We start from the raw sequence: 16,000 nt of genomic DNA on the forward strand, positions 1-16,000 counted from the left end.
AGCACCCTCACCAACACCAGCATGGGTCCACAATCTGGGTCTGCGGGTCACACCACTGCCTCCTCTTCCCCTGTGTTACACACTGCTGGCCAATCCCCTGTCGAAGGCGCAGGCACGGATGCTCCTCGCCCTGCACCTGGACCTTCGCATGAACCATCAGCAACAACATCCACTTCCCTGTACCAGCGCAGCATCCAAATTTCCATGACACAGTCATTTGAAAGCAAGGGCAAATACCCACCCCCAGGCCATAGCACTAAATGCGCAACGATCAAAATTACTGCCCATTGAAATGTTGCCATTTAGGCTTGTGGACACTGAGGCCTTCCGCAGCCTGATGTCGGCGGCCGTGTCTCGGTTCGCATTCCCCAGCCGCCACTATTTTTCACGCTGTGCTATGCCCGCCTTGCACCAGCATGTGTCCCATAACATCACCCGTGCCCTGACCAACGCAGTTACTGGGAAGGTCCACTTAACCACGGACACATGGACAAGTGCTGGTGGCCAGGGACGCTACATTTCCCTGACCGCACACTGGGTGGCCGGGAGCGAGTCGTACCCTGGGATGGCACAAGTGCTACCCATGCCCAGGATTGCGGGCCCTACATGCATCAGGGTCTCCGCCAGCAGCTATGTTACTGGCTCCAACCCCCACTTCTCCTCCTCTGCCGTCTCCTCCTCCACCTCCACCTCCAGCAGCAGTCAGCCATCAGTCGCTAGCTGGAAGCAGTGTAGCACTGCTGTGGGTACGCGGTAACAGGCCGTGCTGAAGTTGATCTGCTTAGGGGACAAACAGCACACCGCCGCAGAGCTGGCAGGGTATAAGGGACCAGGCCGAGATGTGGCTCTCGCCACTCAACCTACAACCAGGCATGGTTGTGTCTGACAATGGCTGTAACTTGGTGGCGGCTTCAGAGCTCGGCAACCTGACACACATCCCATGCCTAGCCCATGTCTTAAACTTAGTGGTTCAGCGGTTTATCAAAACCAACCCCAATTTGCCAGAGCTACTAGTGAAGGCGCGCCGCGTGTGTGCCCATTTCCGCAAGTCGTCCACAGCTTCAGCCGGTCTGTCAATGCTGCAGCAGCGCTTGCGGCTTTCAGCTCACCGACTGTTGTGCGACATGAGCACGCGCTCGAACTCTATATTCCACATGTTGGCCAGGCTTTGTGAGCAGCAGAGGGCAGTTGTGGAATACCAGCTGCAACATGGTCATTGCCTTTCGAGTCAACTGCCACTATTCACAAGCAAGGAGTGGGCATTGATGTCAGACCTCTGTGAGGTTTTAAAAAACTTTGATTAATCCACACAGATGGTTAGTGGCGATAACGCCATTATCAGCGTAACCATCCCACTGCTGTCTACTCAAAAGCTTGCTGCTCACAATTAAGGATGATGCTTTGCATGTGGAAGAGGTGGAAATGGGGGAAGAAGACATTACACAGGGTGATAGCCAGACCACCCTCCGCCCGTCTTCTCAGCGTGAATTGGACCATGAAGAGGAGGAGGAGGAGCTGGAGACAGTTGCCTCTGCTACAGAGGGTTGTACCCATGGAACTTTAATTCTATCTGTTCAGCGTGGATGGGCAGAAGAGGAGGAGGATGAGGAGATGGAGAGTCATCCTGATGTTGACATTGACGGCTTGCCTGTTGGTACTCTGGCACACATGGCTGACTTCATGTTAGGCTGCCTTTCCCGCGACCGTCGCGTTATACGCATTTTAGCTAACACTGATTACTGGGTGTTCACCTATCCCGACCCTCGCTACAAAGAGAACTTCTCATCTCTAATTCCTGTGGTGGAGAGGATGAGTAAAACGGTGCAATATCAGAAGGTACTTGTTGAGAGATTGCTCCAAAATTTTCCAAGGCAACCAAGGAAGGGAGACCAGGGGAACACACAGCAAAGGCAGGGCAGCAAAGGCAGGGCAACAAAGGCAGGGCAACACTCTCCAAGGCATGGGGCACTTTCATGACACCCCACCAGCAACCTCACCCTGAAGCGCAGCCTAGTGGTACAAGAAGGGAAAAGTTTTGGAAGATGGTGAAGGAATACATAGCAGACCGTGTCAGCGTCCTAAAGGATCCGGAACCAATCAAAGAAGAAAAAACAATAACCCCATTAAAGAATGAGAGAACACTCATATAAAATATATGTAGTTTATTAAGACAAAAAATAATAGAATAACACGAAGGCACAAAGTAAAAGGGGATGGGATGCCCCGTGTAGCGGGACCGTGAACCCCACCCTCACATATACCAGACTAACAAGGAAAAAGTGTCATAAAACACTAAGTGTAGAACCGCATATTAATGGGAGAACTGTAGATTCGCGTGACATATAAGCATATGTATTGCACACATGTAAGAGATCAATAAGGTCACACATAACAGACTTGCCCACCATTGGTAACATTGGTGGCCATCACATAAATACAGACAGCCAAATCACATCACTAAATACAGGTGAAACAAGAGTGGTATGCGTAAGCAATGACACTACAATAACATACTAGACATGTATAAAGCAAGACATAAATTACCCATGATATGCGGGAACACAGGGTGTATGACCAGAGCTGCACCTCGACGCGCGTTTCGCCGAGAAAGGCTTACCTGCGTGTAATCCTTACCTCCTGACAAAGCCTTTCTCAGCGAAACGCACATGGCTGACTTCATGTTAGGCTGCCTTTCCCACAACCCGCGCGTTATTCGCATTTTAGACAACACAGATTTACTGGTTGTTCACCCTTCTCGACCCCTGCTACAAACATAACTTCTCATCTCTCATTCCTCTGGTTGAGAGGACAAGCAAATCGGTGCTATACCAGAAGGTCCTTGTTGAAAAATTGCTCCAAAGTTGATAGGTCAGACATCCAAATGGATCATCGCGGTCACGGGGACGTGCAATCACCTAGAAGTTATCTAGAGTCAACAAAGCGGCAGCAGGTCCTCACCTACAAGTCCAGTCTCAGTAGCCAAGAGTCTGGTCAACACAATCCTCACCATGATGGCACACTGGGTGAACGTTGTGGAGGCCAGGAGCAAGTTGGCTGCTGGCACCAGACTTGCCCTCCAATAGATCCTTGTTAACAGAAAGTGTACTCATTCCAATAACAGGGACTCTTAGGAGTGCTATATTGCTATTTATCGTCACTACCTCGGGAGTGGGCAATTGCCGCGCGCCTGCTGCCTTCCTTGGAATCTTGAGCTTTAATAACTTGACCCACCCTCTCTGGTTGGTTCACAATTAGGGGAAAAAAGGGGCAAGGCAACAACAGCCAATCAGATTTAAGCCATTGACCTCCCTTGGATGTGGTATCCCTTTCTCAAGCTCCCTCTCCGGCATCGAACCCTGATTCCCCGTTACCCGTGATCACCATGGTAGCCGCAGAAAAGAACATCGAAAGTTGATAGGGCAGACATCCGAATGGATCGTCGCCGTCACAGGGATGTGCAATCGCCAAGAGGTTATCTAGAGTCACCAATGCGGCAGCCGGCCCTCGCTCCTCACCCTCCTTTTTGTGTAACAAATGGTGTTTTGTAGTGCCGTTTCCTTGTAATTTTTGGCAGCCCTTTCACTTAGTGCATAGGCTTTATGAGTGTAGGAGTCCGACTAACTGAACTATTGTACCACAATGTGAATGAGGCCCTCCTTTATGTGATATACAGGCTGTTTCAGAGTGCCTCTTGCTTGTAATTTTTTGAAGCACTTGTAGTTTATATACAATTAAATATACAGAAAATAATGTTTCCTAACAATTTTTCCTCTAAAATTGATTTTTTTTTGGGGGGGTTTTGTGCGTATTTTTGTCAGTCTGTAAAAGTGGCATACAACTTGGACAACATGGTTCCCAGCAGCAACCTGGGAGTCAAAGATGCATCCAGACATCGTCCCCATGGTGTTCCCGATCCATTTTGTGGTGTTTCTGTCACTTTCTGACTTTTTCCAATGGACCAGGCACCCTCCCCTCTTCAGAGCAGGGGGTAACTGGTTGTCTCCCATTGACTTTCATTATACTCGGGTGCTCGGCCGAGCACACTAATATAGCAATGTGTTCGGGTTGAACACCCGAATACTTTGGTGCTCGGTCATCACTACTAGTGATGAGCGGCAGGTGCCATAGGCAAGTAAGGTGTTAATTTGCTGTTGGGGGAGGAGCCTTTGTGGGAGGGTGTGTATATATACCCACACAGTATTAGCTTGCTAATTATAGCTTGCTGCTTTTCCAAGACTGCTTACCAAGAGCTGATTTACAAGAGCATTGAGATATTCAGGAGACCAACTTAGTCTAACTCAGAGTTTTTCCACTGTAGCAGAACTTCAGTGGTGTTTCTGGTCAATACTCAGACACTGTGTTTCAAGAGAGGTAAGGAATTTGCTAGACACAGGATCTCTATTGTCTGATTGCAAATGAGCATAGGCAAGTAAGGTGTTAATTTGCTGTTGGGGGAGGAGCCTTTGTGGGAGGGTGTGTATATATACCTACACAGTATTAGCTTGATAATTATAGCTTGCTGCTTTTCCAAGACTGCTTACCAAGAGCTGATTTACAAGAGCATTGAGATACTCAGGAGGTAATCTGGAGGTGGATACAATCTAAACAAGTAAGATTTGTTTGTTTAAAATCTTTCCCCTCTTTACAATGGCAGACCTGGTTCTGTGCAGGAATTGTTGTGCTTTTATTTCAGGTTCCACTCTTCAGAGGTTTGGATACTGTCTGATCTGTAGACAGCTCTCCATAATGCAGCAGGAAATTAACTTTTTGAAATATGAGATTTTTAAATTAACCACTAAACAAACTCAGGCTGAGAACATTGCAATGCCACTGCCACAGAGGCCCCCTAGAATAGGGAGATGGGTTACTGTAGGTTCTGGTAGACTGAGAGTTGTGGATAGAAGGCATGTCCCACAGTCTGTGGCTCTCCATAATTCATTTGCAGCACTTTCAGAGTGCAAGAGCAACATGGAGGATGGCTCAAGCACAGTGGGTGAGAAACAATCATCTCCCATGCCTAAAGTATGTAAGACTGCAGCCAAAGACAAAAAGGAGAAGGTGAGGATTGATAGTAAGCAGCTGTTGGTGGGCGATTCCATCATAAGAGGTGTGAAGTTTGAGGAGAATGGTGTTGTGAGATGTCTCCCTGGTGCTACCGCTAGCAGGGATAGACGACGGATCCTTAATATTGTTAGGCAAGCAAAGCAGGAAAAGGAAGTGGATGTTATTCTCCATCTTGGGACAAACGATCTGGCTTGCAATGAGGTTTCAAAGGTGAAAGAAGCTTTTCACACACTTGGAAAGGATATACGGGAGGTTGCATCAACTGTTTCATTCTCTGCAGTTTTGCCTGTGCATAACCTTCAGCATAGAGAGGAGGGAGACATGAACCGTGAACAGGCGGCACTGCATGCACTGAATACGCCTTGCAAAAACCGAGCCAGATGCAGTCAGGAACACTTCTAAACGTGGTGCTCAGCAAAATAGTGTATAGTATACAAATGGCAACTTGGAGAGAGAAGTGAAAAACAAAGTTGCGGCACTCACCGAAGTGTATCAAAAAGTATCCTTTATTGTAGCTTCCTCAACAGGTAGCAGTGGGGATCCAGGGCGGACACATAGTTGCGAGCAGCGACGGCCGTTTCGCGCGCTCAGACGCGCTTCCTCAGGCCACTGAGGAAGCGCGTCTGAGCGCGCGAAACGGCCGTCGCTGCTCGCAACTATGTGTCCGCCCTGGATCCCCACTGCTACCTGTTGAGGAAGCTACAATAAAGGATACTTTTTGATACACTTCGGTGAGTGCCGCAACTTTGTTTTTCACTTCTCTCTCCAAGTAACCTTCAGCATGACAGGAAGATGCGCATTAAGGAATTCAATGTATGGCTTGGTGAATGGTGTCTGAACCAAGGGTTTGGCTTTGTGTCTCATGTTAGCTCTTGTTGGAATGGAAAAGAACTGTACAAGAAAGATGGTTTGCATCTTTCTCTCAAAGGAACGAATGTCCTCGGTGAACAGTTCCAGGTATTTGCTAAGAAGCATTTAAACTAGGAAAGGGGGGCAAAAGAGTGATAATCCAGCAGTCCAACTGCCCCCCGGAACAATGCCAGAAGAGGCCAGTAGCACAAAGGTTAAGAATGACAAGCTCAGAGTCTTGTCTACAAATGCTCGCAGTCTAGGGAATAAGATCAATGAACTTGAGGCTATAATGGCATCTGAGAATATAGATGTAGTGGCTGTTACTGAGACGTGGTTCAAGGGGAGTAATGACTGGGATATATCAATACCAGGGTTCTCTCTATACAGGAAAGACAGAGAAGGCAAGAAGGGGGGAGGGGTGGCCCTGTATGTGAAAGATAACATAAAATCTAATTTGATACAAGTTAGCGAGAACAATTTAGAGTCAGTTTGGGTTACCGTGCAGCTTGATAATCATAAGGTAACTCGTGTAGGTGTGATATATAGACCACCTAGCCAAGTCAAAGAATTAGATGATCTACTAGTTGAGGAAATAGCTAAAATGACATTGAAGGGGGAAGTTATCATTATGGGAGACTTCAATCTTCCAGATGTAAACTGGAAAACCAAAATAGCTAGTTCTGCCAGGAGTACAGATATTCTAAATTCCCTACTGGGATTATCTCTACAGCAAGTAGTGGAGGAGCCAACCCGGAAGGAGGCCATTTTAGATTTAGTATTCACAAATGGGAATTTGGTATCTGATATTACTGTAGGGGAAAGCTTGGGATCTAGTGATCACCAGTCAGTGTGGTTTACTATAAGTACAGTGACTGAGTCACACCACACAAAAACAAAAGTTTTAGATTTTAGAAAAACAGACTTTTCTAAAATTAGATTAGTGGTATACAAGTCCCTATCAGACTGGAACAGTTTCATTGGAGTCCAGGAGAAATGGGACTACTTAAAAGTGGCACTATTGAAGGCAACAGAAAATTGCATTAGGCTTGTCAGTAAAAGCAAAAAAAGGAAGAGACCACTGTGGTACTCAGCAGAAGTGGCCAAAATCATTAAAAACAAAAAGATAGCATTTAGGAATTATAAAAAAAAACAAAACGAGGATGACAGACAAATTTATAAGATTAGGCAGAGAGAGGCCAAACAAGTTATAAGAGCTTCCAAAGCACAGGCAGAAGAGAAATTAGCTCAGTCAGGGAAAAAAGGCGAGAAGGCATTCTTCAGATACATAAATGAAAAAAGGAAACTAAAACAAGGAATTACCAAATTAAAAACAAAAGAAGGAAGGTATATAGAAGAAGATAAAGAACTAGCTGACTGCCTCAATTAATATTTCTGTTCAGTTTTTACAAAGGAAAATGAAGGAGAAGGACCTCAGTTAGGAAAGAAGACTAATGAATCTTTTGATGCATGTGTCTTTACAGAGGAAGAGGTTCTAAGTCAGCTGTCTAAAATTAATACAAATAAGTCACAGGGGCCTGATGGGATACACCCAAAGCTATTAAAAGAGCTCAGCGTTGAACTAGCAAAACCATTAACAGATTTATTTAACCAATCGCTGGCAACAGGAGTCATCCCAGAAGATTGGAAATTAGCAAATGTTGTGCCCATTCACAAGAAAGGTAGTAGGGAGGAATCGGGCAACTATAGGCCAGTAAGCCTGACATCAATAGTGGGGAAATTAATGGAAACCATACTTAAGGAGAGGATTGTGGAACATCTAAAATCCCATGGATTGAAAGATGAAAAACAGCATGGGATTTTAGATGTAGATAGATTAAATCTTATTGATTTTTTCGATTGGGTGACTAAAATAATAGATGGAGGAGGTGCAGTAGACATCGCTTATCTAGACTTTAGTAAGGCTTTTGATACTGTCCCACATAGAAAGCTTATCAATAAAGTGCAGTCTTTAGGCTTGGACTCCCATATTGTTGAATGGATTAGGCAGTGGCTGAGGGACAGGCAACAGAGGGTTGTAGTCAATGGAGTATATTCAGACCAAGGTCTTGTTACCAGTGGGGTACCTCAGGGATCTGTTCTGGGACCCATATTGTTTAATATCTTTATCAGCGAAATTGCAGAAGGCCTCGATGGTAAGGTGTGTCTTTTTGCTGATGACACAAAGATTTGTAGCAGGGTTGATGTTCCTGGAGGGATACACCAAATGGAAAAGGACTTAGGAAAACTAGAGGAATGGTCAAAAATATGGCAACTAAAATTTAATGTTGATAAGTGCAAGATAATGCACCTGGGACGTAAAAACCCAAGAGCAGAATATAAAATCAGTGATACAGTCCTAACCTCAGTATCTGAGGAAAGGGATTTAGGGGTCATTATTTCAGAAGACTTAAAGGTAGGCAGACAATGTCATAGAGCAGCAGGAAATGCTAGCAGAATGCTTGGGTGTATAGGGAGAGGAATTACCAGTAGAAAGAGGGAGGTGCTCATGCCGCTCTACAGAGCACTAGTGAGACCTCATTTGGAGTATTGTGCTCAGTACTGGAGACCATATCTCCAGAAGGATATTGATACTTTGGAGAGAGTTCAGAGAAGAGCTACTAAACTGGTACATGGATTGCAGGATAAAACTTACCAGGAAAGATTAAAGGACCTTAACATGTATAGCTTGGAAGAAAGACGAGACAGAGGGGATATGATAGAAACTTTTAAATACATAAAGGGAATCAACAAGGTAAAAGAGGAGAGAATATTTAAAAGAAGAAAAACTGCTACAAGAGGACATAGTTTTAAATTAGAGGGGCAAAGGTTTAAAAGTAATATCAGGAAGTGTAGTAATAGAGTAATGAGCGAGCACTCATACACTTGGCAACCAAATTGACATGTGCAGAAAATATTTATTATATCCCCATAAAATACAAGTAATAAAATTTATAAGAACAATGTAGCAATAATATACAACATTACAGTCACATATTGTGGTAGATATGATCAACACTATATTCATATGACTCAATAGTGTCGATAAATTCAATAATATATATCACACCAAGAAACTTCAAGTATATGCTGTTATTTGGGAAGAGGGGGTATTATCTTCTAGCGCTCTATCCCAATTTGGGAAACTGAATGTCACTGAAAATGTTGTAGGTGTATTCACTGGGAGCGCAATATGTTCATAAAGTGTCCACAGGAATCCTGATAATGTGAAAAGTCTCTTATAGCTGATCCTTTTAAGCTCGATATGAGCTTTGGATTGGAGAAAACTTTAAATCGATGTTTGGCTTACCGTCTAGCGTCTGCTGTCTCCCTATTGCTTCAATGGAGCTTTAAATATTTGCCGGCTTATTCAGTCGCTCCATACAGCAAGCTGGTTTAAATTTCGCAGGAGTTCCAAAGATCGCAGGAGTTGCCACTCTGTTCCGCAATTTCCTTTGGTGCAGCTTTCGACGATAAGAATAGTTAATCCTTTACTGTAGAGATTTTCTTCTGTATGGCCATACAGTATTATCGGAGGCTTTTCAATGCAGGTACATCACTTGTATTACTTTACTGAGAGAGTAGTGGATGCATGGAATAGCCTTCCTGCAGAAGTGGTAGCTGCAAATACAGTGGAGGAGTTTAAGCATGCATGGGAAAGGCATAAGGCCATCCTTCATATAAGATAGGGCCAAGGGCTATCCATAGTATTTAGTATATTGGGCAGACTGGATGGGCCAAATGGTTCTTATCTGCCGACACATTCTATGTTTCTATGTTTCTATAATATTCGTTTTACATTCGTTGAAATCGAATATTCGTCATTATTTTAGTTATCGAGATTAATATGCGATTTAAATAATCGCTTATTGCGATTTTGACTTAAGCTACTCCCCTCCTATTGTTTGTTTGATATATAGAATTAGCAAAGATGACGAATATGATGAATGTATTCGCCATATTCCTCAAAACGAAGATAACGAAGTATTCTCCATCTTCGTTTTTAGCTACCTATTCGTCAACTTCGCTAATTCTAGCAATCATCAAATAGGAAAGTTGACTATAGAGACAGCTAAGTGTAATTCGCTATGCGATTATATTACTTTGCTTTTTTTAAAAAAAATTTGAATAGTTAAATACTTGATTATTATAATGATTCTATTTATTTAAAAAAAATTAAAAAAAATAATATAATCGCATAGCGAACTAAACACAGCTGTCTCTATAGTCAACCTTCCTATTTGATTGCTAGAATTAGCGAAGTTGACGAATATGGAGCTAAAACGAAGATGGAGAATACTTTGTTATCTTCGTTTTGAGGAATATGACGAATACATTCGTCATATTCGCTAATTCTACCAAGCCAACCATAGTAAACCAGGTCCAAGTTGAAATAGCAATGCGATTAATTCAAGTTATAATAATCAAATTTTGATTTCTACTTAGTACTGCTATATTCCATATTCGTTAATTCTAGCCTAATATGGAATATAGAAGTACTAAGTTGAAATCGCAATTCGATTAATTCAAGTTATAATAATCGAATTGCGATTTCAACTTGGACCTGGTTTACTATGGTTGGCTTGGTAGAATATGGCGAATGTATTAGTCCTATTCCTCATAAAGAAGTATTCTCCATCTTCGTTTTAGCTACCTATTCATCAACTTCGCTAATTCTAGCAATCATTTCAAATAGGAAAGTTGACTATAGAGACAGGTAAGTTTAATTCGATATGCGATTATATTACTGCTTTTTAAATAAATAGAATAATTAAAATACTTGATAATTATAATTATTCTATTTATAAAAAAAATATATATATATAATCGCATAGCGAATTAAACACAGATGTCTCTATTGTCAACTTTCCAATTTGATTGCTAGAATTAGCGAAGTTGACGAATATGGAGCTAAAACGAAGATGGAGAATACTTCGTTATCTTCGTTTTGAGGAATATGACGAATACATTCGCCATATTCGCTAATTCTAACAAGCTAACCATAGTAAACAAGGTTGTAATCGCAATTCGATTATTATAACTTTAATTAATTGAATTGCGATTTCCACGTAATTCTCAAATCCGACAGTACATTCTAGTATGGAGACGTTCCCATGGTGATGGGGACGCTCCATGAGCCACGGAAGTCGGCAGAAGCGGCGACGGGCACTGACTGGAGCAGTCTGGAATCTTAAGGACAGGTAAGAACAACTTTAGGGAAGTGGGAAAGAAATAAATATAACAAAAAAAAAAAAGAATATTCGAAATATCGAATTTTTAGCACTATATTCGAAATATTCGCGAATTAGTGAAGTGCCGATATTCGCAAAAAAATTTCGCTATTCGAATATTCGCGCTCAACACTAATCACTACTCCTAATGATTGCTCCCTAGACAAAACAATCTGTTATATCTAATGAAAGATTTTTTGGAATATATTTATAATAAAGTAATATTTAAGTATTTTAATTTACTTAATTGCCAGAGAACCCCTTTAATATTCCATAAGATGTATTAGAAAAAAATATTAATAGGGTAAAATAGAAAAAAAAGGCAATTGTTCCATTGTGTTACAGGTTTAATTTTTTTTTAGCATTCACTGTGTGGTAATATTCAGATATTATCTTTATTCTGTGGATTAGTATGATTACAATGATAACAAATTTCTGTACTCTTAAAACAAATGCAAAATTTAAACAAATATATTTGTCTCACCATATTATGATACCCATAACTTTTTTTTATATATTTGTATCTATGGAGTTATGTACGGGCTTATTTTGCAGGGCAATCTGCAGTTTTTATTGACATAATTTAGAGTTCTTGATCAGTTTTTATTGGAAGGCAAAGTGACCAAAAAACTGCTATTTGCATTTTTTTTTCTTGTGGAAAGATCATCCATATTTAAATCCTGTAAAAACCCATTTTATAAATTCACTTGAACCTTGTTTGGAATGTTGTTTCTTCATTCTTCAATAAAGGGGATCTGTCAACAGATTTGTACCCATGAAACTGGTTGACCTGTTGCAAGTGCGCTTGGCAGCTGAAGGCATCTTTGTTGGTCATATGTTTTTATGTGCCCACATTGCTTAGAAAAATGAAATTTTAATATATGCAAATGAGCCTCTAGGAGCAATGGTTGTGTTGCCTTTATTCGTAAAGGCTCAGCTCTCTCAGCCAGTCAATCAAAATGCAGGGAATGCAGAAGTTGCTGAGAGAACAGAGCCTCTAGGTGTAACAGAAATGTCCCTGTCGCTCCTAGAGGCTCATTTGCATATATTAAAACCCCATTTTTTTTCAGCAATACAGGCACATATGAACATGGGATCAACACAGATGTCTTTATCTGCCAAGAGCACATTCAAGAGGTCACAGCCAGTTTCATAGTTACAAATCTGCTGACAGATGCCCTTTAATTCTTGTAGATGTTTTTATGACAACTATAGAATAATTATAAAATGCACATTAAGATAAGCATTAACATGGATACCTAAATGATTATGCACTCTCACTCTCCTATCCTTAGAAATATATGTGTATTAATCAATTTTCCATTATTTTTTCATTTTGATTTTCAGGAATATTCAAGGCACTGGATAAAGGCCAGACAGACACAATCTCTGTAAACCCCGCTGAGGTAATGACAAAAGGGAATTTTGGTTTAACATAAAGCATTTACAGACTACAATTCCAAATTGTAAAGAAGCCTGTCACAATGAAAATGCAGTGCATTCTGCTGACAGTCTGTTATAGAGCAGAAGGAGCTGACTACATTGATCTTTAGTTTGTAAGTAACTTGTAGTCAATAGAAATGAGGAAAGTTATCAAAACTCAATTTGGCTCCTCGCCGAATTTCACAAAGAAATTTGATTCAAAAGTACTTCAGCATGAAGCGCATTCCATTATATGTAATGGGTGCAATGACTGGGAACGGTGATCGCGCCGCCCCCATAATTGAACCCCTCAGATGCCGCATTCATCGCTGATCTCGGCATCTGATTTTAACCCCTTAGTGAACAGCCTGTTTTGGGCCTTACTGACCAAGCGTTTTTCTTCCTTTTTCATTGTCGCCTTTCAAGACCTATAACATTTTTATTTTTCCATCCATGTAGCTGCATGAGGGTTTGTTTTTTGCAGGACAAGTTGTAGTTTTTAATGGTGCCATTTTGGGGTGCATATAACTTTCTGATTAAAGTTTATTAACTCTTTCTGGGAGGGAGATGGTTAAAATAGCAATACTGCCACGTTTTTTTCGGTATAAATTTTACGGCATTCATTTTTCAGTATAAATAACATAATATTTTTAGTTAGTACAATTACAGAGATATCAAATACATATACTTTTTTTTTTACGTTTTACTACTTTTGTGCAATAAACCCTCTTTTTTTAATAGGAAGAAAATCTTTTTGCATCGCCACTTCCCAAGACCCATAAGTTTTTTAATATTATGTGTATGGAATTGTGTGAGGGTATGATTTTTGTGGGACAACTTGTAGTTTTCATTGGTATCATTCTGGAGTAAATTACCCTTTATGATTGCTTGTTATTAAGTTTTTTCGGTGGCAACTAGGAATAAATTAGCAATTCTAATATTTTATTTCTTATGGCGTTCACCGCAGGGTATAATTTACATGGTATTTATGTAGTGTGGGTCATTACAGACATGGCAATACCAAACATATAGGGAAGATTTTTTTTCAATTTTATTATTATTATTTTTTCATTGAAAAGCATATTTTCAATGGGGAAAAAAGCATATTTTTTTACTGGAATTTTTTTTATTTAATAAATGTGGGTGTCTTTTCCCTTTTTTTTTTACCACTTAATAGTCCCACAAGGAGACTATAACAAACAACATTTTGATTGCTTTTAAAATACAATGCACTGTCCCTAAAGCATATTGCATTTTAACTCCTTCACGACTGCCCACTGTGTATATACGTCCTATTTGCACATGCCCCGTGCAGATAGCACATATATACACGTGCAGGCAGCGCTTTAATTATTAAAGCTCCTGCAATCTAGCAAGAGAAGGTTGGGTCCCGGCTGACAGACAAAGCAGGGACCCTGAGGAGAAGACAGGAGAGGTTTATTATCGCTTCTGTCTTCTCCTGTGCCAGCAGGAGAGTGGTACCTGAGCGCATCGTGGAGGGAGCAGGAAGCAGCAGTGTGGCTTCCTCTGTTAGTCCCAGCGGTCACGTGACCGCCAGGGGGTGTCTGGAGCAGGGGCAGGAGCAGAGCTGCAGGGTCTAAGGAAACCCTGACCAGCTCTGCCTGTGTGTCCTGCCCCCAAAGGGGGCTGTTTTCCCCTGTAACCGGGGCTCCTGTGGATGCCACAGTTACAGTGGAAACAGTGGGAAAAAAAAGTTTAAAAAAAAAAAGTCTGTGTCCTCCAGAGGTCTTTTAATGACCACCTGGGGGACATATTATGTGCAAAAAAAATAAAAAATACAAATAAAAAAAAATATTATTATTTTTTAAATGCAGTCGCTAACAGAAACTATTCTCTCAAACCCATTCTCTCAAACCTATAAATGTTATATATGAAAACGATTGTCACAAAATAGGGAACCCATTGGAATAATTAATTTTTGTGTGAGTTTTAATATTTAATAAAAAGCTATAATTAAAACAAAAATTACTTTTTAATAATAATTAGCGGTTTTTCTCCAAATTAAACCTAAAAAAAGAAAAAAAAAATACCTTTAAAAATACATTCTAATAAAAAGTCCTAAGTGTCAAGTAAAAAAAAAAAAAAAAAAATTAGCAAAAATGATTTTCTTAGTCAAACAAGTAAAAAAGCTACGTTCACTAAACCACCATGTGCACAAAATGACAAAAAGTTGCCTGGACATTCAGGCCTTTTTGGGCCCGGTCATGAAAGTGTTAATGTCAGTGCTTTACTGACATTGACCAGCAGGCTGCGCCAGAGAGGCAAAGCCTGCTGGAAAATACTCAAGGCTGGCTTGGGCCCTAAACCAGACCAGTCCAGTTGTGATGGTAGCAGCTCAAAGGAGTTGCAGCCATAAGCAGAGAGTGTCATCTGTAACTTATAGCTGAAACTCTGCTGCAAAGGCCGAAATCGGTGCTGGCACCGTTCTTGGCCATTTAACCCCATAGATGCCGCAGTCATTAGCCAGTGACAGCAGCAGCCTGATGGTTAACTTGGCATCCAGGCTTGCCAGACTGATGAGACCCTGAGGGCGGGGGCGTTGCTAGGGTCTGAAAACATCCGGGGCACAAGCCCACTGTGTTGAAATTGCATAATAAGAATTAACATACAAGCCAACGTACCTAAATAACAGATTTTATTCTTCCATATAATACAACATTCAGTAACTTTCCAATATCTTTTATGTTTAATTTCTTCACCACTGCAGAAATCTTTGCTTGGGCGATTTATTATTGATTGGAGTGGACCCTGGGCAACCCCACAGATAATCCCCCCCCCTTGTACTTGTTCCGCTGATCCGCTACTTGCGGGCTGCGTGGGCATGAGTTCAGTCACTTTGGTGCGCAATCCCGTCCTGCGGCGCGTGATCCCGCAAGACCCGTGACCTCCCGTGGCGGGTCTCGCAAAATCACAAGCCACACAACGGGATTGCACACCGAAGTGACTGAACTCATGACCGCGCAGCCCGCAATTAGCGGATCAGCGGAACAAGTACAAGGGGGTGGGGGGATGATCTGTGGGGTTGCCCAGGGTCCACTCCCATCAATGGCGAATGGCGTCCGTGCACGTTCCGCAATTTTCAGAACGGCACGGACAGCCTTTAATATAACTTCCTATTCTTGTCCGCAAAGCGCGGACAAGAATAGGACATGTTATATTTTTTTTTGCGGGGCCACGGAACAGAGCAACGGATTAAAGTGAATGGGTCCGCATCCGAGCCACCAAAACTGCGGCTCGGATGCGGACCAAAACAACGGCCATGTGCATGAGGCCTAAAGCTGACAATACAGTGCATTGCAATAGATTACTATTGCAATGCACTGTATAGCCATCAGACCCACTGGATCTTCAAGATCCAAATAGGCCTTGATTATAAAGTGTAAAAATAAAAAAAAGTAAAAAATAAATACATT

General features: G+C 41.6%; 1 protein-coding gene across 1 annotated transcript in view; it reads left to right on the forward strand.

Moving 5' to 3' along the window:
- The window catches only part of CAPN9 (calpain 9), a 392,629-nt gene extending 380,046 nt beyond the window's left edge, over nucleotides 1–12,583 (forward strand). Inside the window, exon 19 of the mRNA XM_040430101.1 lies at nucleotides 12,492–12,583. Within this exon, the coding sequence (XP_040286035.1) occupies nucleotides 12,492–12,583 (92 nt within the window). The remainder of the gene's footprint in view (nucleotides 1–12,491) is intronic.
- The last annotated feature ends 3,417 nt before the right edge of the window (nucleotides 12,584–16,000 follow it).

This window comes from Bufo bufo, chromosome 4, assembly GCF_905171765.1.
Source record: "Bufo bufo chromosome 4, aBufBuf1.1, whole genome shotgun sequence".
Lineage (NCBI taxonomy): Eukaryota > Metazoa > Chordata > Amphibia > Anura > Bufonidae > Bufo > Bufo bufo.